The 21,967-nt window shown below is 35.3% G+C and overlaps 2 protein-coding genes across 3 annotated transcripts in view; one reads left to right on the top strand and one right to left on the bottom strand.

Annotated features, from left to right (window-relative positions):
* Positions 1-3,811: 3,811 nt before the first annotated feature.
* LOC106748436 (UDP-glucuronosyltransferase 2B15-like) lies at positions 3,812-12,422 on the top strand. The gene is made up of 6 exons (XM_014626940.1): positions 3,812-3,985; positions 5,850-6,333; positions 8,227-8,597; positions 8,670-8,889; positions 9,005-9,224; positions 10,184-12,422. Exons 2-6 carry the CDS (start codon positions 5,856-5,858, stop codon positions 10,485-10,487), a joined length of 1,593 nt encoding a protein of 530 aa, XP_014482426.1. The 5' UTR covers positions 3,812-3,985; positions 5,850-5,855; the 3' UTR covers positions 10,488-12,422.
* Positions 12,423-20,151: 7,729 nt separating this feature from the next.
* The window catches only part of LOC106748414 (myrosinase 1-like), a 76,853-nt gene continuing 75,037 nt past the window's right edge, over positions 20,152-21,967 (bottom strand). For both annotated transcript variants that reach the window (XM_014626899.1, XM_014626890.1), the window contains exons 7-8: positions 21,273-21,517; positions 20,152-20,509 (exon numbers count right to left, since the gene is read on the bottom strand). In XM_014626899.1, the coding sequence (XP_014482385.1) occupies positions 20,353-20,509; positions 21,273-21,517 (402 nt within the window). In that variant the 3' untranslated portion in view covers positions 20,152-20,352. The remainder of the gene's footprint in view (positions 20,510-21,272; positions 21,518-21,967) is intronic.

Below are 21,967 nucleotides of genomic sequence, written 5' to 3'. Positions count from 1 at the left end.
GGTAAAACAGATCCAATTGAGCCAGAACCGGCCTAGATCATCTACTATTACAACGTTAAAAAAAGGAATTAATAATCCCAACGTGTTTACATCCGAAATTCAAATCAGATCAATTAAGTGAAGATGTGAAGAAATCATGTTGCAAATTGGAAGATCTTTTAAATACCCGATCGAAAGAAAATTCTTCAAACAGCGATAAAATATCCGATAATAATGATGACTTTTTGCTTTTCATCGAAAAATAAAGCTTTTTCAAGACGAAACGTAAATTCTCCAATAAAAAATGTAGAAATCGTCACAATCAATGGCATAACAAGATACATATTTTTACTTATCTATCTGTAGGAATATTAGCATAAGGATTTTAAATATGTATATTACATGTCAAGAAAGAAATGTAATTATATTATTTAAGTAGGTCTACTTTAAATAAATTAATGTTTTATTCATTATCTATCGTATCGCATACATGCTAAATGCATTCGACTCTAATACATATATTTAGCACACATTTCAACTTTAATACGCTGGCATCATATTGGGTTGCCTGAAAAGTAATTGCCGATGGCTCCAATAGATGGCTTTAAGCCATCAGTATGTTTGAATGTCTTCTGTCAATGTTATGATTTTTTTCTTTTGACGTTTGTAAGCTGTCACTCTTAGTTGACTTTAGAAGCAAATTACACGTGTTTTTGTTAAAAATTGTTAGTTTGGCGTCAGTTTTAGTATGGAGTCCAATAACGAGCATTTTCGTCATATTTTACTTTTTTATTTCCGCAAAGGAAAAAACGCAGCGCAGGCTGCTAAAAAGTTACGTGACGTATATGGCGAGGAAGCCTTAAAAGAAAGACAGTGCCGCAATTGGTTTGATAAGTTCCGTTCTGAAGATTTTTCACTTAAAGATGAGCAACGTTCAGGTCGGCCATTGCAAGCTGATGATGACTAAATCAAAGCCATAATCGAGTTGGATCGTCATATATCTGAGCTGGAGATTTGGGAGAAGTTGAAAATATCAAAATCAACAATCCACGATCATATAAAACGTCTTGGATTTGTTAAAAAGCTTGATATTTGGGTACCACATGAATTGAAAGAAATTCATTTAACAAAGCGTATCAATGCTTGCGATTCTCATCTCAAACGCAATGAATTCGATCCTTTTTTGAAGCGAATAATTACTGGTGATGAAAAATGGATTGTTTACGATAATATTAAGCAAAAACGTTCATGGTCCAAACGTGATGAGCCAACACAAACCACCTCGAAAGCTGATATTCACCAAAAGAAGATTTTGCCATCAATTTGGTGGGATTGGAAGGGTGTGATATTTTTTGAGCTCCTTCCAAGGAACCGAACCATCAATACGGATGTCTACTGTCAGCAACTGGACAAACTGAATGCAGCGATTAAAGAAAAACGGCCACAATTGGTCAATCGTAAGGGCGTCATTTTCCACCAGGACAACGCTAGACCACACACATCTTTGGTCACTCGCCAAAAATTAATGGAGCTTGGTTGAGAATTGATGTTACATCCACCATATAGCCCTGACATTGCGCCGTCAGATTACTATTTATTTCGATCCTTGCAGAACTACTTGGATGGTAAAACTTTTAAGGATGATGAAGCTGTGAAATCGCACTTGTATCAATTTTTTGCCGATAAAAACCAGAAGTTCTACGAGCGTGGAATTATGAAGTTGCCAGAAAGATGGCAAAAGGTCATCGAACAAAATAGAAAATATGTCAGTGATTAAAGTTCATTCTATGCACAAAAAAAATTGTATTTTATTTCTATGAAAAAATTGGCAATTACTTTTCGGGCAACCCAATAGTTGATCATATGAAGGTTGCTACTTATATTTCTGGTCTAATAATGAAAAAAACAAATGTTTATGATCGAAATTGGTTTTATTGTTTTTCAAAATATTCTCCATGATGATCAATACACTTTTGCATGCGTTTAAACCAATTTTTGAAGCACTTTTTCCACTTCAATTGAGGTAACTGCAAAACATGCGTTTTAAATGCATCAACCGCTTCTTCGGGTGTCGAAAATCGTTGACCACGTAATTTATTTTTGATGTGCGGGAACAAAAAAAGTCATTGGGTGCCAAATCAGGGCTGTACGGCGGATAACTCACCAATTCGATGTTTTGGCCGGTCAAAAATTCCTTTGTTTGACCCGATGTGTGAGAGCTCGCATTGTCATGATGAAGAATGATTCGCCTCTTCTGCTTTTCTCGAATTTCTCCGATGACTTCTGGTAAACAAATGGTCGTGTACTATTCAAAATTGATCGTCCTACGGTGCTGTAACGCCACAGTCGCCACGTGANGCGGGAACAAAAAAAGTCATTGGGTGCCAAATCAGGGCTGTACGGCGGATAACTCACCAATTCGATGTTTTGGCCGGTCAAAAATTCCTTTGTTTGACCCGATGTGTGAGAGCTCGCATTGTCATGATGAAGAATGATTCGCCTCTTCTGCTTTTCTCGAATTTCTCCGATGACTTCTGGTAAACAAATGGTCGTGTACTATTCAAAATTGATCGTCCTACGGTGCTGTAACGCCACAGTCGCCACGTGACCGAAGAAACAGGCAACCATTTGCTTCGATGTGCTTCTTCCGCGAACAACTTTTGTTGGATTTGATTCGTCTTGGAAGACCCATACAGTCGATTGCTGTTTTGTTTCGGACTCATATGCATAGATCCATGATTCGTCACCTGTGTAGATGTTATACACAGCCTTTGATACACCTTGAACGTATTTTTTCAACATTTCCTTGCACCAATCAACACGAGTCTTCTTTTGAGCGTTTGTCAGATTATGCGAGATTCAACGCAAACAAATTTTTTTTACGGACAAATGTTCATGCAATATCTTATTGATGCTTGTCATACTAATGCCCAAAGATGCCTCAATCTCACGGTATGTCGCATGACGATCTTGCTTTATCAGTTCACGCACAGCATCGATATCTTCTGGCACAACAACCGATTTTGGACGACCTTCACGGAATTCGTCCTGGAGCGAACGTCGGCCACGATTGAATTCGTTATACCAGTTTTTTACAGTGCTGTAGGATGGTGCTTCCTCGCTGTATAAAGAATTAAGTTCATCGATGCACTCTTGTCTTGATAATCCACGTCGAAAGTTATGAAAAATAATCGCACGAAAATGTTCACGAGTTAATTCCATTTTTTGCCCGACATGAATTTTTCAATTCACTGTAAACAACACAAACCGCGCTCAAATGACAATGTGTTCTTATGATCTTATGTTCAACAATGTCAAGTTTCCAATGACAGCGTCAAATGGCGCCTGGCAACACTTACTGTTACCAAGGCCAGAAATATAAATAGCTATCTACGTATTTATATATTTGGTTATAAATTGCGAAACTTGCATACTGATAAAATTGTAATCAAAACATTGTGTACATGTAACATCAATTAATTCAAACACTCAACACTCAAAAACTCAATTTAGGAAAATTTGGTTTTTGTAAAATGTATCTGATAACATTTTAACTTCACATTCAATAATAAAAATTATGCAAGAATATTAACTTCATGCGGTATATATAAAAGAATATATAATAAGAATATTATCGCATATATATATAGAAAATACATAAAGATATGTAGAGAAATATATATGCATGGAATATGCGTGAAGATACCAGAAGAGAAATGGCCCCTACATGAAATAAATGTTTTTATATTATCTCGCCATGTCAGTTAACGACTTGTGTTGATATGACGATGTATGCGCAATATGCGGCGAGGACGAAATTTAATATTGCGTATCTGAATGAGGCAGTAAGCGCTAGAGTGTGGAACTACGCGGTATTACAGAACTTTAATTTTGTGATTGTATTATATTACTTTAGTTTCTTTGTAATCGAATATATAAGTAATAGTTAAGTGATAGTTCGGACATTTATACTGTCAACCTGCATTTTGCCATCTCCGCACTCAAGGTAATGTTTCATTGCTCCAGTTAAAATTCTAAATGTCATAGATAAAATATATAGCTGTTTTTTATATCTGCTACAACATTGTCAGTGGTACATATAATTTATAGCAGCAGTATTCTGACAATACAAAGGTAGATTAAAAAGTTTTCGGAATGACAATGAAAACAAAATAAATCTAATTCAAGTTATATTCTATTTTTTAATATAATCTCGAAGCTCAACACACTTGATTCAACGTTTCTCTAGTTTCTCGATTCCTTCTCGAAAGTGACTTCCTTCGAGGTCTTCAAAATAATCGTTTACAGCGTCGATTAGCTCTCCATTTGATCGGAATTTCTTTCCACCAAGAATATTTTGAGTTTCGGGAACAGGTGGAAGTCTGAGGGAACCAAATCAGGCGAATATGATGGATGCGGAAGGATTTCAAACATCAATTCTGTTAATTTTTGCTGAACGATTGCACTTGAACGTGTATTGTCATGGTGAAACAACAGTTTTTTCTTGACATTTCCCGGACGTTTTTTTTTGAATTGCTGCTTTCAGTTTGTTCAAAAGTGTTGTGTAGTATTGACCGATAACAGTTTTTCCTTCTTTAAGATAATTAACACAATTCTTCTGGCATCCCGAAAAACCGATGCCATCACTTTTCCAGCTGATTGAATGATCTTTGTCTTCTTCGGAACCGATTCACCGTGTTCAATTCCATTGTTTTGATTGTATTTTTATTCATGGTGTGTAGTGATGAATCCAGGTCTTATCAATGGTTATGAATCGTCTCTTGAAATCCGGATTCTCTTGGATTCCTCTTAAATATTTCTAAACAACGGCTGAAGTTCGGGCTCGAATATGTTTTTGCTCCGAATTGAGCAAATGTGGCACCCGTCTTGCAAAGTTTTCTTTCTTAAACCCAAATCACCACAAAATATGACCTACTTGTTTATAAGAGATGCCTACTGCTTCATCAATTTCACGTAATTTTATTCGACGACCTGCCAAAACCATATCGTGGATTTTATCCACAATTTCTGGTGTGAAAGCTGTTTTTGGACGTCCTCAATGTGGTTTGTCACATGTGCGTGCGGCAGCATTTAAATTTCGAAATACAAAAATTCACATTAAAAAATGAAGGTGATGAATCTCTAAGAACAACATTTAACTTTGATTTAATCTCCATTACAGAGTTTCCTTCTAAATGGAAAAATTTGATGACCGCTCGAATTTCGTTTTTATCCATAATTGAAAACATACAAAGTTGCTTGACTTGAATGCTTGCCAAAACCAGATTATTTGACAGGTCGACTTGACATTTGCAGTCAATTCATTTGAAAGAATTGACAATACAACATAAAAATAGTTGAAGAAAAGCAACTCTTTAGCAGCGATTCTGGAAACTTTCCAATCTACCCGCGTATATGCAAAAAAATTTAGATTCTGTTATCAATTTTTGATAAGAAATATAACTAGCCTTAATCCAGATGAACCCCACAGAGAGATTTTCTTGTTAAATTAGACAAATGTAATAGTTCAGATGAAAATTTTGTCTTTGTCGCCTATATTAATTAGATACAATATATGTGACATTGAAGTGTCTGCTAGACGTTTATCCATTTTAGCTAATTTCGCATATCTATAGATAATTATCTACAAATAATTAATTAAATAATTTATAGTTAATAATAATATAATTTATAAAGAATAATCTATAAATATAGTATATAAATAACAATCTATAAATATCTATAGATAATAGTTTATAAATATCTAGATAATTTTTGCTGTAATTGCAAAAATAATATTTTTGAGTTTGATTTAATAATTTCGGTTCCTTCCGAATTGTAACAGCTTATATTTTCTAATTTCTTATCAGGACAATATGAGATTCATTACGGCTCCGGCACTTTGGCTAGTGTGTTTTCTGAGCGTCATTACGTTGACGGAAAGTGCAAGAATCTTGGCGATTACTGCAGTACCGTCCTACAGTCATCAGATACCATTTCAACCACTTTGGGTCGCTCTCAGCCAACGGGGGCACCAAGTTATCGTTCTAACGACGGATCCGATCGGCGATCCCAGTTTGACAAATTTAACGGAAATCGACTTTCGATCTAACTATAACATATTCAAGAAGATAGATTTCGCCAAGCTGAGATTTACTGATTCTTGGTTGACCATTTCACGGAATATCATGTGGGAAAATTTTTATGAGTTAACGGATACCATTTTAAAGCATCCGAAAGTACAGAAGATGTACGCGCCAAACAGCGATGAACATTTCGACCTGGTGATTGCTGAAGTATTAATGTCACCTGCCTTATACGTCCTGGCGCACAGATTTAACGCGCCTCTTATAGGTAAATATCGTAACTTCTTGTATATTGCGCGCGTACATATCTCGTCAGTATTGAATTAGACCTTTCGATGAGTCGATACTTGTCCATCGACTGGATAATAACAAGGCCTGTCGATAGGTATTTCGTAGACTCACTCATATGCAACTCATATGCACAGGCGTAAAAATGAAACAGATAGGATACTGTAAACTATTAAAAGGATATTCTGATTTTGAGAAGTGAATTCAGGCGTATTTTTAGGATTTTTTATGCATAATTAAGATATACTTAGATAAGATATAACGTTCAAAAGTATATTCCATGTAAATTTGAAACAATTTTTTAAATTTTATTTTTATTCCAATACGACAAATCGTAAATAAGATAAGTTAAATCTGCAAACGGTAGATAAGATAACAATCGTAGTGTTAATCCTAAAGTAAAGAATTCGGTTTTTTTAATGAGCGGACTTGTGATTTTCGCCTAAATTAGGATTATTAATGTCGCATGCATATTTTCAATATGTCGATAGTTAAAAACATAATAGTTCCACTCATTTTTTTTTCTCATTTGGCTTCCAAAAAATAGAAAAAATCAACATCGGTTATATATTGTAATTCAGGCTATAACGGCATGTTTGTTGAGTATAAGTGTAAAAGCGAAACCCGGACCGAAAAGCGGACAAGTAGTATTTTTGGAATCGTGTCTATTATTTTTGAAAATATAGTTTCGAGAAAACATATTCAAAGTTTGATGAGATATTTTTCGATAATACGTCGAAATTTTTGAACTTACCTTTAATGAACTATTCCTAGGTCATAAGGGGAACCTTCTTTTTTTTGAAAAATTTCATTCTGTAATGTTCTGTACTCTCGAGCTGCAATTCTGGCTTCTTTGGAGCTTGAGGATGCGCGATGCTCCGAGTATTTGAGACGATCGTTGTTCCGTGAAACGACAAAATCATAGACTGTGCTGCTGATTGTTACGCCCATCACCTCCATTATTTTGAGAACATTTATGAATCTATCATTGAAGATATTAACTGCTAAAAAATTGACGATATCAACTACTCCTTTGCCAGCGAAAATATGTTTGAGGGCGAATGTTCATATTAATGAATTTAAAGATTCATTAATGTTTTGAGTATATACTCTGAGACATTTCTCTAATAAATTATTCGAAGACAAATTTTCATAAATTGGTCTGATGCATTCTAAAACTTTTTTGACAAGAGGTAGATCGTGCGTAAATGTCTCGAGCGTTGGTTTCTGCTCACACCAATTCTCAGAGCTCAGTGGTCAGTAATGATGTAGTAAAATATTTTTAAGACGATAAACTTTCAAGAATTACAAAAAAAAATCTATTTTTGAAAACCAGAAAATCCTCTTAAATGAATACCTTAAATTCAAAAGTAACTCAAATTACATTCGGGGAACGCGCTATCAGCGCTAAAGCGTCATTTTATCTTTACCCTCATTAAGTATACGATAAGAATAAAGTGACATGATCAATGCTGACAGTGCGCTCTTCGAAAATTTATTATTATTAATTTATACAAGCAAATGAATGAATCTGCTCGATTTTAATCAGTTTTTTTTTCATAAACGTGCATATACATTTACTCGATTTTAGCACTCCCGGTGACATCATCTCACTGCCCAGGAATGATTAAAAATTACTTTCAGATTTCCATATTACATTTTACATGACATTTTGAGTAAATCTTACGATCATTTTTCGTATTTTCATTTTATCGTTTGGGAAAATATGAGTAACTTTTATATACCAGCGAATATAGCTTCCGCTAAATTTACACACATCCGCTTACCTATGAAGTTTTGCTTGCAAATTCTAAATCCATATCTTGTTTTAAGAGTCGCGTATGAGCTCTTGGCGTCATATTTTTATTTATAGGTACAACATCGTTACCGTTGTTCGCTAGCCATTATTATAGTTTCGGTTTTCCGGTTTTACCGTCGCACCCATCGACTTGGGAAATGGAGTACAATACCGGTTTTAATCTATCACTGTGGCAGAGGATGACGAACTTTATTCGGCTATGGAATTACATATATAACATGCATAATGAGTTTATGTCGCGACAACAAGCATTAGCAAAGGAATACTTCGGCAAAGATGTGCCTGATATAATCGAGATGGAGAAGAATATAAGTATTATATTCTGCAATCTACAGGAAATCACCTCGTTTATTAGACCGCAACCACAGAACGTAATATATTTTAAAAGTTTTCATCAAATGAAGAAGCCCGCAGCTTTACCAAATGTAATTATTACATCCGCAAACGACGATATTCCTTTTTCAGATTAGATTTTATGAATAATTATCTTGTTTCAGGATTTGAAAACGTTTCTGGACGACGTGCCAAATGGGTTTATCTATGTGAGTTTAGGCACAAATGTCGCAATACAGTCGTTACCGAAGCATTTGCGACATGTATTTTACTATGTATTTGCAAATTTACCGTGCAAGGTAGTGTGGAAATTTGACGGAGATTCGTCAAACTTATCCAATAATATCTTCGCTGCTAATTGGTTCCCTCAACAGGACATTCTCGGTAAATCAATACATAAGCGTTGTAATTGAAAAATCAAACAAATTTATAACAACATATTTTCACCTAGCTATGTTTACGAGACGTATAATTTCATTTCGATTCTCCTTTTTCCCAGCTCATCCGAAAATTAGACTGTTCCTATATCAAGGTGGAGCTCAAAGCACGGAAGAAGCTGTCTATAACGCGGTACCACTTTTAGGGATACCAATATTAGCCGATCAATGTACTCAAGTGAGAAAAATGGTATCTATTGGCGTCGCAAAAAGTCTAGAAATTGTTGATCTTACGGTAAAAGAACTGAACTCCTCTATAATGGATATCTTACTAGATGAAAGGTAATTTCAATCTTCTCTAATTATCATCGAACAAGATCTATATATAGGAATTTGAATCCGTTGCCTTGGCATTTAATTGACGCTCGTGCGGGATATATGCATCTATTTAAGTTGACACTCAGAAAGAATAAAACATACATTATATTAGGTTAGGGAAAAAGAAATCCATTCTTTTTAGCGGCGAGCAATTAATGCTCGCCGTGACACGCAATTAATAAGGACTGAATACTCGCGGCTCTGTGCCGCCGGTATTTAGACCGTCCGCGCATCGGTTCACATTTCTGTTCTCTTGAATTAAATTTTTCAAATTTTGCAATTCAATAAACGGGAAAATGTTTCTAAAAATTCGTACTATTCGAAGATGTAAAAAAACTGAAAATTGATTTTTCCGAAATTTCAAATTATTTCTACCCCCTTAAAAACCCCTTTAATAACTCGAAAATTTGCCTGTTATTTACAAAATGGTACAGAATATTTTTGTTCAGACTGCTAATCTACAAATATATGGCAGCTCGTGTACGTAGTGACAGGTTCAAAGTTCGAAGTTCAAGGTTCAATATACTGACGTCTATCACTAAATACAACTGTCATATGCTTGTAGATTAAGCCACTTTGAATAAAAATGACCTGTGCCATTTTGCAAATAACTTGCAAATTTCTGAGTTATTATTTAAAGGAAGAAGTCTCTACACACGACCATTTTCAGTAATGAATGATTCGAAATTTTGCGTGCTTGTTTGTAGAATGGTAAAGGACTTTTCTGCTCAATTTAACTTATTCTACTTTTATACGAGCGATTGGCAGAAGTTTCACACACCCTGTACATATTATAGAGACCCGTCCACAATTATTCCTACATAATGCATATGTTGAGATTCTTATGTGATAAGATTAAAGTGGAATTACTGAGCAACGTTGTCATCACCTCAAGATACATCTATTTTATTCGTTCTTTTTAGATACAAAGAGAGAATGCTTGAGATTAAAGCATTGTATGAAGATAAGCCTAACAACATGGAGCTGGAAGATGCAATCTGGTGGACCGAGTTTGTGATTCGTCACAAAGGTGTTTCTCATCTTCGTACTAGTATAGCTAACGAGTCTTGGTACGAAAGGTACGACATGGACATTATAGCAATCTTATCGATCATCATGTTTATAACGTTAATGATTACGTTATTAATTATATATAAACTGTTAAAAATAATATTTAATTGGCTCTGTACGAAAAAGCCAATTGATGTCAAGAAAAAAAGCAATTAATGTCGGCAAAATTAATTATATTTATACATATAACGAATATCTTTTCTACACTTCAATATATGTCTAGTTTTTTTAGAATTTCGTATAAATTTCTCCGTTTCACCTTTCTTATCCGTTCTTTTTACATGCTTAGATTATCTAACTTATCTTTATATCTTTATCTTTATATAGATAGACCAAAATTATTCATAAACATTCGCAAGCGACGGTCTTTCGCTTTACATCTTTCTCTTCTCGTATATAAAAGAAACAGGTGCAGTGTTTGATTTGATCATTTACAATTGCTTAATTTAGTTAGACAGCTCTGTTACAGATCATCACGTTAAATTTAGCTTGTTTTGTACAGCGTCATACTTCGCCGCAGAAATAATTGTTACTATCTAATTCCGTCTTTGTGTAGGGTGTTGCAGTCAGACTGAGCAGTATATCGGGTTGCCGCTAACAAGGGCGCGCATGAGAGAGTAAGAGCGTGTCCGAGTTTGCGCTCTCACTTTCTCACGCGTGTCATCAGCAGCAACCTGGCATTACTCAATATGTTGATGCAACTTCCTGTATGCGTACATTACTCGATACTTTTAAGCCGAGCCAAGTGATTATAATGTTCGCAAGCACAAAAACATTCAAAATTACTTCTTATAAAGTTGACGTACAATAAATATATTCACGACGTGATTATTGACCCAGACAGCACAGATCTCCGCGGAACGTCCTGAGGATGTCCTGAGGACGTCCTGATGTCCTAAGGGCGTCCACAGAATGTCCATGAGATATTGGGGAGCATGTGCTGTTTGGGGAGTTATGATTAATAAGTTATTTTACTTGCATTGGTCGATTGTTATTATTGGCCGACATTAAAAACCGAGACGAAATACGAAGTCTATTATTTAAAATATGTAGGGGAAACCGCGAGATGGGTTCGGTAACTTTTCGGAACTTCGGTGTTAAAACTTTTCACAAAAGTAATTGGTGCGATTGTTTAAACAATGATAATAGCGACAATTTTCCTCAATGTTTTTGTTACCAAAGATTCTGTAATTTGTATAGTTTCGTCCATAATAATCAAAATATCAACATGGAGCACTCGTACGAACCTGCCCCAGGGTAGATTCGAAAGCAGCCTGGGGCAGGTTAGAATTATAAATAATAAATATAATTGTGCACAATCAGAAATGTATACGTTTAAAGCAGTAATAAACGAAAGATTATTTATAATATAATTCTAATGGTCAGATTATAATGAATTTTGTTTTTTAATTATATTAGCGTATTATTATGCTAACTCAGACAGTATATTCGATTATCATAAGGTTAAAATCTTTCTCTAAAGTTGAAAAAAATCTTTCTCAGCAAACATTTGTAAAATATGTCATATATGACGAAAAACTTCTCATTCAAGTTAATAATACGGTAAAGTAAAATAGAACATTGAATATAAATTTAATAAAATTATTTAGTGCTTATCAAAATATAACCTCCAAGGCTTTGTCTAATATAAACAATCTCATCCAAGCAGTCTTCAACGAGACTGACAACTATCAATTATATCAATTAATTGGCTGTGCGTTTCCCGAGAAAAAAAGATGATATGTGAAATTTACCCATATGACCATATTTCATATATGTCCACAACGAAAAAAAACTGTTGTTTACAAATTATATATAAACATGCAATCGAAGTAAATGCTTCTGGCTACTTGTGCTTCTGACAACACGTGATACCGATACTTAATTAAATAACATAATATCATTTTTTTCGTATATAACTATATATATAATCACATATATAAGCAAAATCCATATATAATTTTATATAATTATATATAATCATATATAGTCTTTTTTCCCAGGTTGGTACAAGTATTTTAAAGCAATAATTAAATATAAATAATTATAATGATATTGTAGTTATGTATAAAAAAAAAACAGTAAAATAACAAAAACAGTATGTATAATATAATATAAATATAATATAATATAATATAATAAAAAAAAGTAAAAAACAAAAGTATGTATAATGTAGTATGTGTAATGTAGTTATGTATAAAAAAAAAAAAAAAAAAATAACGAAATTGTAATATAACTCTTATAACGTATTCGTTATATAATTTTTATTTCTAAGTTATATAACAAAAACTGAATTTGTTGACTGGGTATGTTCTGAAAGGAACATTTTGCGACTCTTTTCGCATTGATTTTTCCACAATAAGTATATATATAACCGAAACCAATCTGCATTTTGTTCCAACCTGCCCCCGATCTCTCCTATTACGTGAACTTGAAATTTTAACTTTTCTACTGATATGCAATAAATAATAGATTACAATTATTATAATAACATATTTGTTATATAACTTTTAATTTTCAAGTTATAGGGTGTTCCAAACCGTTCTCAGTTCCTATAATGTGCAGATAGAACGGGTAAATATGAGTGGAAAAGTTATGTACGATTTTACAAAATTTGCAATAGTTAGTGAGGAAAAATCGTACATGACTTTTCTACTCAGTTTCTTCCGTTCTACTTGACACACACTCTACACTACGGGAACTGAGAACGATTTGAGATAGCTTGTATAACAGTAATTGAATATGTGAATTGTAGTTATGTATAAAAAAAAAACAGTAAAATAACAAAAACAGTATGTATAATATAATATAAATATAATATAATATAATATAATAAAAAAAAGTAAAAAACAAAAGTATGTATAATGTAGTATGTGTAATGTAGTTATGTATAAAAAAAAACAATAAAATAACGAAATTGTAATATAACTCTTATAACGTATTCGTTATATAATTTTTATTTCTAAGTTATATAACAAAAACTGAATTTGTTGACTGGGTATGTTCTGAAAGGAACATTTTGCGACTCTTTTCGCATTGATTTTTCCACAATAAGTATATATATATAACCGAAACCAATCTGCATTTTGTTCCAACCTGCCCCCGATCTCTCCTATTACGTGAACTTGAAATATTATGCGTGTATATATCAAACATAATATGAATACGAGAAATACTTGAGAATATTCCGCCATTTATAACGATATTACTTTGTCCATTATCTTTCCAAAAATATTTAAGAGAACTGGACGATGAATTGAGAAACCGCCCTCCTCCATTTCCCCTGTACATATTACGTATATTAAAAACTGGGAAAAATTTGTAACAAATTATTGCTCGTCGTCTACCGCACGAGTGGCACTGCGCAATTGCCGCGTTCGCAATTATGTTTTAATTTCAAATTGTTGCCGTCGATAAAGTGATCTCGCGAATAAAATGCGATTCGCATCTACTAATAATTATATCGTCATAGTGGAAAGTTTCTGCTCGTCTGAGTTTTACACAATGATGCATAGGATGGTTATGATGAAAGTGACGTAAGTGATAATAGATACTAGCTTATAATATCTGTCTGTAATGGAATATGTATCTTGCGGAAAGATTATTCGTTAAGAGTGAAAGAGAACTTTGTACACAGCGATACATAAATTACTATATCACACAAACAGCTTTTCCTGTGGTAATAATTAAAACATCCCGATAAGCAAACGCGCTCGATTGAACTACACTTTTCGTGAGGGAAATTTTATGTAATTTATTACAACAAATTTTCACTGCCCACACTTACACACAAATATCACTCGTACAATGAGCGGCGTGCCGCCGATATATCAATTTTATGAGACAATATGGAATGTCCTTTCACGCGATAGTCAAAGTCAATAGTAATGTTAAATAGTTCAAAGTAATGTTAAGTAATATTTTATATTATCATCATGTATCATCATCGGTATGTTAATGTGACATTGTGGACAATAAAATGATCGCGGTTCGGCGCGAAATATCGGTGCAGAATAATAATTCGTATAATCCACCACCTTCGGCAGACAGGATACATCATATTGTACATGTATGTATGCACGTTCTTTATAGATAATTCAAGCGTTCGGATGCATTATATTCGCATCGCACGTGCCATTTAGTCCTCCGTCTAGAAAAACTCATTTTTACAACCGTATATTTAATTGCGTCTGCAATTATTCGTCCGGTTCTCATATCGGCAACATCCGACGCATCGCACGATGCTCACGTAGCTCAATGAAATTGAGTCTGGTAAATGGTGTGCGTTGCGTGTAAAGATTTCCAGCATTCTATTCTTATTCCTCCCTCGCGTTATTATCGCGAGAAAACGCCGCATTTTTATCGCGAGGACAACCCCCAGAGGTTATCAGAAGGCGATAGGGAAGAACATTTTCTTCTCGCCGAGAGAAGCCTTTTCGCGCTTCCCCCGCTACCCTGTCCTCTATCTGTTTTTTTCTCTCCCTCCCTCGCGCTCGAAACTCGCGCACCGAGAGACGTAATCGTTTCTGTACCCGATAACGCGTTTTATCCGCCGCCTCCTATACGCGATTCACCAAAGGCGGTAGCCTTTGACAATCACGATGTCGCGGCGCCGATAGAGGCGCCCAGTTATTTGTCGGGAGGACACGGCAAAGTCGACTCGAGCATCGAGGACAAAGGAGATCAGCGCGAAAAAAGGAGAGACGTGCGCATCGCGCCCGGGGAAGATGCAATCTGCCGTGGTATTGTTTGATGCGATTTGCCGGCGGTTATTGTTTCGTACGTCGCAACCACGAAGTTACACAATTACGCCGACGTCGTTGCACGAATTCGCCTCTCACGGCTGCTTGTTCCCTTCCTCCGTGCTTCCGGGCGACATTCCCCAGGGCACAAAAGCGGTTGCCGTCCGTCGTGGTGCACCAACCCTCCCGGATTGTCCGGGGCTCGCGGGAGATTTCTGAACGACAGAGAGAGAGAGAGAATCAGGGTTCCTTATTCTCGCCACTTTCCTCGGAGTTCCCGCGATATTTCCGCGTTTCTCGCCGAGGCGCTATCGACGCGAAACATCGTAGGGAAGAGAGGGAAGAGAGGAGTAACCGGGAAGAGTGAGAATGGATAGTAAGTGGCGTACGAAGGAAAGTGCGATTCGTCGAGCACCGCTTGATGATTAAACGCATTACGGTTGAAGTCAGTTGTTTCCACGGTAGCGTGTAGCGACGGAAACACATCGGCGATTCACGAGTCGGGCATTGTTACTCTCCTCCATCCTATCTCCGGGTAAGAGCGGGGTGGAAGAAATCTCTCGTACTTTGTGTGTGCCAGGGCGACGAACCATTTTTGCTGTTTTCTCTTGCGCGACGGTATTGTCGGGCATTCTGTTAACAATCGCGCGCACGACGTTGCCCGGCGACGTAAATTTCAGATCCTCCTAGCGAGGTATTCGTCCAGGACGCGAGATGATCCACGGAATCCCGGGTTATTTATTTATTCAGCAGCCATCGTCAAAGACATCTTATCTTTGTGCTCCCGAGAGATAAAAAGATCAGTCGACGAGCATTGTGAAAGAGGACTGGTGCGTCGGATAGATTCCGCGGCGAGATTTCTAAATAAATCCCACACTTATCTCTCAACTTTCCCGTCATCGCTGCTTTTTTCCCTCGTTAAGCGCCGGCGGTCGAGTCGATCTCATTTGATCGCTCATTTTATACCGATAAAATTAACCGTGAAAACGGCGTGGCCCCTCCTCCGTCTCGCCGCTGCAAATTTGCCCGGCTCTCCTCTGCATGGCGTGCGCACACACAGCTAATCTCGCTCAAGGGATTCCGGGGCACGGATTTTCGGTCTACGCACATATATTGTACGCGTACAATATTTACGTTAGAATGCAAACGATCCTCAAGTAGCCCGAATTGTTGCGACTCGTGTAACCTCGTTTCGGACGCCCCTTAGCACTTCGTCGAAACTGTCGAGTCTGCTCCGGCCGCGTGTTTAATATGTACAAATACATAATTATCGAGCTACCGGCTATATGCGCGCGCGCTTGTTTATACGGTATAATTTGATACACCACGAGTTATCCAAATTATACCAATTACTTGTAAATTATTGTATGCACGGGGTGATGTAGTATATTCATCATTCGGATCGCTACTAACATCCGCAAAGCCGATATCGAACGATCAAAGATGCTCGAGAATGTTAGCGAATAGTCAGCAATATCCGATAACGCTAATCGGCCGGCGCACGTCACCGATATCGATATTAATCCGCGTGTAACAATGATATCCTATGTTGTCGAAAGTGCGATTAACATCTCGGTGACCGTGGTTTTGTCTGTTGAACGAATGTTTACTTCCTGTAACTGTTTGCGTAATCACTCGCGCACACGTCGAGCGGAACTCGACGCTAATTGGACTAGAAGATTTTTACCAATGTTGGGACGTGTCCAAATAATTATATCTACATATGTATAGATATATAAAATCAATCATCTGTAATCTATATCTGAGTGATTATACAACAATATAGTTTCTCTAATCTAAGGAAATAATCGAGCATTTATGGCTGGAATCTATATTTCAGGCAAAATTAGGTATCTATTATTTAATAAAATATCTATTATGAAGAATTAGAAACTTATACGTCATAAAGTATGGAATACATTCGGAGTCATATATATCCGACGTATTATGGATCATGATGAGTAATTACTTAAAGAAGGAAGTGTGTTTGGTGAAATATAGTTTAGATTTTTGCCTTTCAGAGAATAATTTCACCTGGCCACTACTCATTACCGCCTCCCCCCTTCTCTAGTGATAAGTGAAGATGAAAAATAATCTTGCAAAAGAAACATTTTTAATTCATTGCCTCATTTTTTTAATTAATTATTTAAAAATAGTAACAAATAAAAAATTGGAAGAACCATGATGAGATATTGTCAAAAGTTCAAGTCGAAAATAATAATTCCCCTTGTGATATGATAAAATTCACTAAATGTACATCAGATATCACTCAAAGTAAATGTTTCGACTATTTTCCGGGGAAAACCGCTAGAAAATTCTGATGTTAGATTTTTTGAATTTCTTGGGTCTCAATTACTCTAAAATAATACTTGGATCTCATGGATCTCAATATTTTTACAGCCTGGATCGAAATGGGTTATCTTGACATATCTAAAGCTTATTCTATATCTAAGTAGGGTAGGGGAAGTTACTTTTGAAAAGTAACTCATTACCGTTACTCGTTATCTACTGAAAAAAGTAATTTGTTACAGTTATTGTTATTCGAGAAACAACGAGTCGTTACTTTTGAGTTTTGAAGACCTTTTTCTTAGAATTCACTTTTGCTCATTTTATATACATATATTATACATATGAAAAGTAACGATAAAATTAACGATTATACTCATTATTGTAACGCAAAAAATATAACTGCGTTATCGTTATCGTTACTAATGAAAAAAATGTAACGTCGTTACCAAATCGTAATTGAAAAAAAAAATTGTAATGGTAACGACGTTCCAAGTAACGCGTTACTTCCCAACTCTATATCTAAGATATAGAAAATTAATAATTAGATAAAAATCTTTTTTTTTACATTTAAAGGAAATGTAAGTTTATTTTTTCATCTAACCGTTTATCTAAATAAGCAATCGTAATTGTATCTACCAGGGAAGAAAATGATCATACATGAAATTTGCTCATATATGACTGTGTATAATCATACGTGTCTACAACGAAAAAATACTGTTGTTCACAAATTATATGCAAATACAATCGAAGTAAATATTTCTGGCTACTTGTGCTTCTGACAGCACATATCAACATTTAATTAAATGACATAACATCATTTTTTTCGTATGAATATATATGATCGTACATATAACCACATATATGGAAAAAATTCATGTATGATTTTATATAATTATATATAATCATGTATAATCATTTTTTCCCGGGTAATCTTATTTAAATATGAGAAAAGTCATCTTTCCCAGCATTGATTTTCACGCATGTATCGTGATCATCCGTATCGTTAACAGGGGATTTCGAGTACATCCATTGCGGGCGGCATCGACGAAAGCGATACATACAGGCACACGTAATACAACGACGCTCCCGCGTAATTACACGAGATTCTGCTCGCCGAAGCGCGATCTGTTATTCCCGACTTCACCTTCCTTTTTTACTAGCCGGTCGGTCGGTGCGCATAGAAAGCTGTACAAACGAGATAGGTGCCGGAGTATTCGCGACATCACTCCCTTCGCTCGTCTGGGCTTTCCACCCTTTTGTTCAACGCCTTATCTCACCTACTGGCAATTCGATCTACCCGGGCTACAAGGGTACCGGGAATAAACCGGGAGAATAAAAGACAACGAATTGAACGAAGATGGACCGTTATTTTTTCTTGAGTTATTGTGCGTATCCCCCCGTTGCCGTTGCTCGCCATTCTTCCTCAGCTGTTACTGTTGCTACCGCCCGTCCCCCCTTCGTCTAACGTCTATTATAAGATACGAGAGGCAATCTTGCAAACGCGTTAGACCCTACCTAACCCCACTAAACGAATACAATTTCTCAAGCTTCAATTTTCTTTGATGTGCCGTGCACGATTGGCGAAAATCGCAAAATCAATCGGAGATTTTATCGGCGCTAAAGTTCGTTTCCCCGGCGATAGTAGCTACTGAAGAAAGCCAGAGGCCTTAATGATTTTCTTTATAGAATTTTCACCGTCGAGCACATTTCCAAGCGAAAGGTGGTGTACGAAAGAACATTTGAAGTGGCGATAAAACCTTATAGTGATATGTATTTTCGAAGTGCTATTAAGTGTATACAATAAAATTACATTTCCTGAGTAACAGTTTTAACATAAAAATTCATTGGAAATTTCACTGGTCTGAAGCTCAAGGAAATATATCGATCATCTGGTTGTGTGGTATGAAATTGCGAATGGGAAAAAACTTAACGCTGATGAAATAAATTGCTTTTCGATCAAATTATTTATTGCAATCAATATATATTGATGTGCATTCCATTACACATTATTTTCAGTATATTTCTCATGGCTATTGCGAATAAAAACTAGCTCATTCGCACCTTTATATTACTCGATTAAAATAAAAAGCTATGCCATTCTAAACGACGCCGGGAGAAATAACTGTTATTTTATAATCGTCGTTATTTATACTGTATTGTAATTCAAAGAGAAAACGAAAAAGCCTTCATCTCCATGAATTTGATATTCACTTCCAGGCCCGGTAAATTTATTTTAATTGCTCTTTCTCTTCAAAATTTTCCATTTATTACAGGTCGTTCGGAATGCGCTTGTCTGAAAAAATTCACCGGATTGAAGGCTCGCGCGAATAAAAATAGCAGCCCGTATACTATAATGAGTTACTTCGTTTCGCTGGGAGCGTACTCGTTACTTTGCCAAGATTTTCGCTTTGAACGTGGCGAAAGATATTTCCCGGGAGTAATAGCATACGATTACTCCTTTCTGAAAACTTACGCCTCGTTTATTTCTTGAATCGCGATTGCTGCGGTTGCTCCGCGATGCTCCTTGTGATCCAAGCGACTGCAAATATTAATACATAAGGATATTTATAATAATATGTATACTATCAGAAATAATATTATTTACAATTATAATATTATTTACAACATACCTATCCTCCATCTGCATTTATGGTTGTACATATATCTTTTCTAGTGTTAATATGCAATACAGCTTTCCCATGTGCACAAGAGAATGGGTGGAGGAAGAAAGAAATGTCAAATTTAAATTCTTTCATATATGGAATAATGAGTTTTCTATTATCAAAATATATCTTCTTCATGCTATTTTTAATTTTATTGGCTTCAGTTGGGATAACATAAGTTAAGGCCGTAGTGCATAAATAATTAGTTAAGAAATATTTTGGGGCAGCGCGGGCTGTGCGTGTATGTTAGGAATATAAAATTAAATTTCTCACACATTATGTAATATTACGTTATTATATCATTCTGGTTGTTTATACGTGTTTTACTCATATGTATACCACAGATAAGTTAGAAATGATTGAATTCTGGATACGCAGAATTTCCCGAGTCTTAATGACATTTTTGTACCACGTCGACGACGATTTTGGAGTTCTCGTTCGGTTGGGATCCATAAAGTTGACTTGTACCATTCCGAACTTTTCTCTGTCAGAGAATAATAATATATATATATATATATAGAAATTATTCTAATAAATCATTCTACTTAAAATCTTAATTGCGCAAATCATTAGTGTTTAACACGTTGACTGCCACGGAACTTTTCACGATTCTGGTCTAAGAAGCCAATTTGATTTAATCAAGTAATGAAGCGACGAGATAACTCGTAGTTGGTGTCCTGGGCAAGTAAACAACCTACGAGATATCTCGTAGTTGGCAGTCAACGTGTTAATGTTAAAAAATAGCGCCACTTACTTTAAGGCTCCTGGATATTTACTTGGACTGTTCTACTTTGATGACATCAGTAGTTAAGAAAATCATGCTAATTTATGTGACAGTATATGTGGAAATAAAAGAATATACGCACAAAATAACATTCATGATGGATTTAGCACATTTGTAAAAATGTCCAGATACTTTCCTTTAACCTGAACAATTAATAAATAGCCGTAAAATTAACGTAACTAAAATAAGAAAAGATAGGTTAAAAACGTAAATTGTATATCATACTAATTTACGTATATTTACTAATTGTTCAGGTTAAAGGAAAGTATCTGGACATTTTTACAAATGTGCTAAATCCATCATGAATGTAATTTTGTGCGTATATTCTTTTATTTCCACATATACTGTCACATAAATTAGCATGATTTTTTTGTTTCTAACGTCATTAAAGAAAGACAGCCAAAGTGAGTATCCATGAGCTTTAAGAGAGGTTCAATGGATATAATAAATACTTATTACTCACGAGTAACCCCTAGACCATTCGAAACTATCCAATAAACTCCAGACAGAATATCCTTTTATGTTACATCCATCCTTGTAAATGGCAGATAGCATTTCATCCATGTAGGAATGTAAATACGATATCCTTTTATAATCATTAATATTACCATCATTGTCAGACACGCCATTCTCCATAATGTAAATGGGCGGATGATCGTATTCTGTCGTGATCTGGTTAAGAACTTGCCGAAATCCGCTAGGGACGACCTGAAATAGTCGTGACACATTGCACACAGATACAAACGTATTGCACAGAGAAAAAGGTTTCTTTAGATTTAGTATTTCTATTTATTTGGCTAAAATATGTTTCGTAGAAACGACATATACGAAATATTATTTGTTTGAACAAAAATTTTATTGTCTTATTCAACAAAATTCTATTATTTAACAAAAAGAACGCTATTATTTGAAATAATATCTTTTAACCAAATAAAATACAATGAATATGTAAAATGAATATGTAAAATGAATCAAATAATTTATTTGTAAGAAAATTATCTTTTTTTTAAACAAATTTTGCATATATATTCGTTGAAAAGTCTAACATTCGTATTTATTAATCGAAGCCTTAGTTTCTTCGGAGCATGCCAATGAAATTTGTTTGAATGTAATAAAATTTACTAAATTTGAAGAAATCTTTTTCTCAGTGTATGTATT

This window comes from Dinoponera quadriceps, unplaced genomic scaffold, assembly GCF_001313825.1.
Source record: "Dinoponera quadriceps isolate SergipeBrazil2010 unplaced genomic scaffold, ASM131382v1 scaffold321, whole genome shotgun sequence".
In the NCBI taxonomy this organism is placed as follows: domain Eukaryota; kingdom Metazoa; phylum Arthropoda; class Insecta; order Hymenoptera; family Formicidae; genus Dinoponera; species Dinoponera quadriceps.
Note: the sequence above shows the minus strand (reverse complement) of the source record. Positions and strands in the feature narration are given on the sequence as shown.

Coding starts and splice junctions, on each gene's coding strand:
- LOC106748436 (XM_014626940.1), top strand. CDS start 5,856: ATGAGATTCATTACGGCTCCGGCACTTTGGCTAGTGTGTTTTCTGAGC. Junction 6,334..8,226: donor ATTTAACGCGCCTCTTATAG/GTAAATATCGTA, acceptor TTTTATTTATAG/GTACAACATCGTTACCGTTG. Junction 9,225..10,183: donor GATATCTTACTAGATGAAAG/GTAATTTCAATC, acceptor CGTTCTTTTTAG/ATACAAAGAGAGAATGCTTG.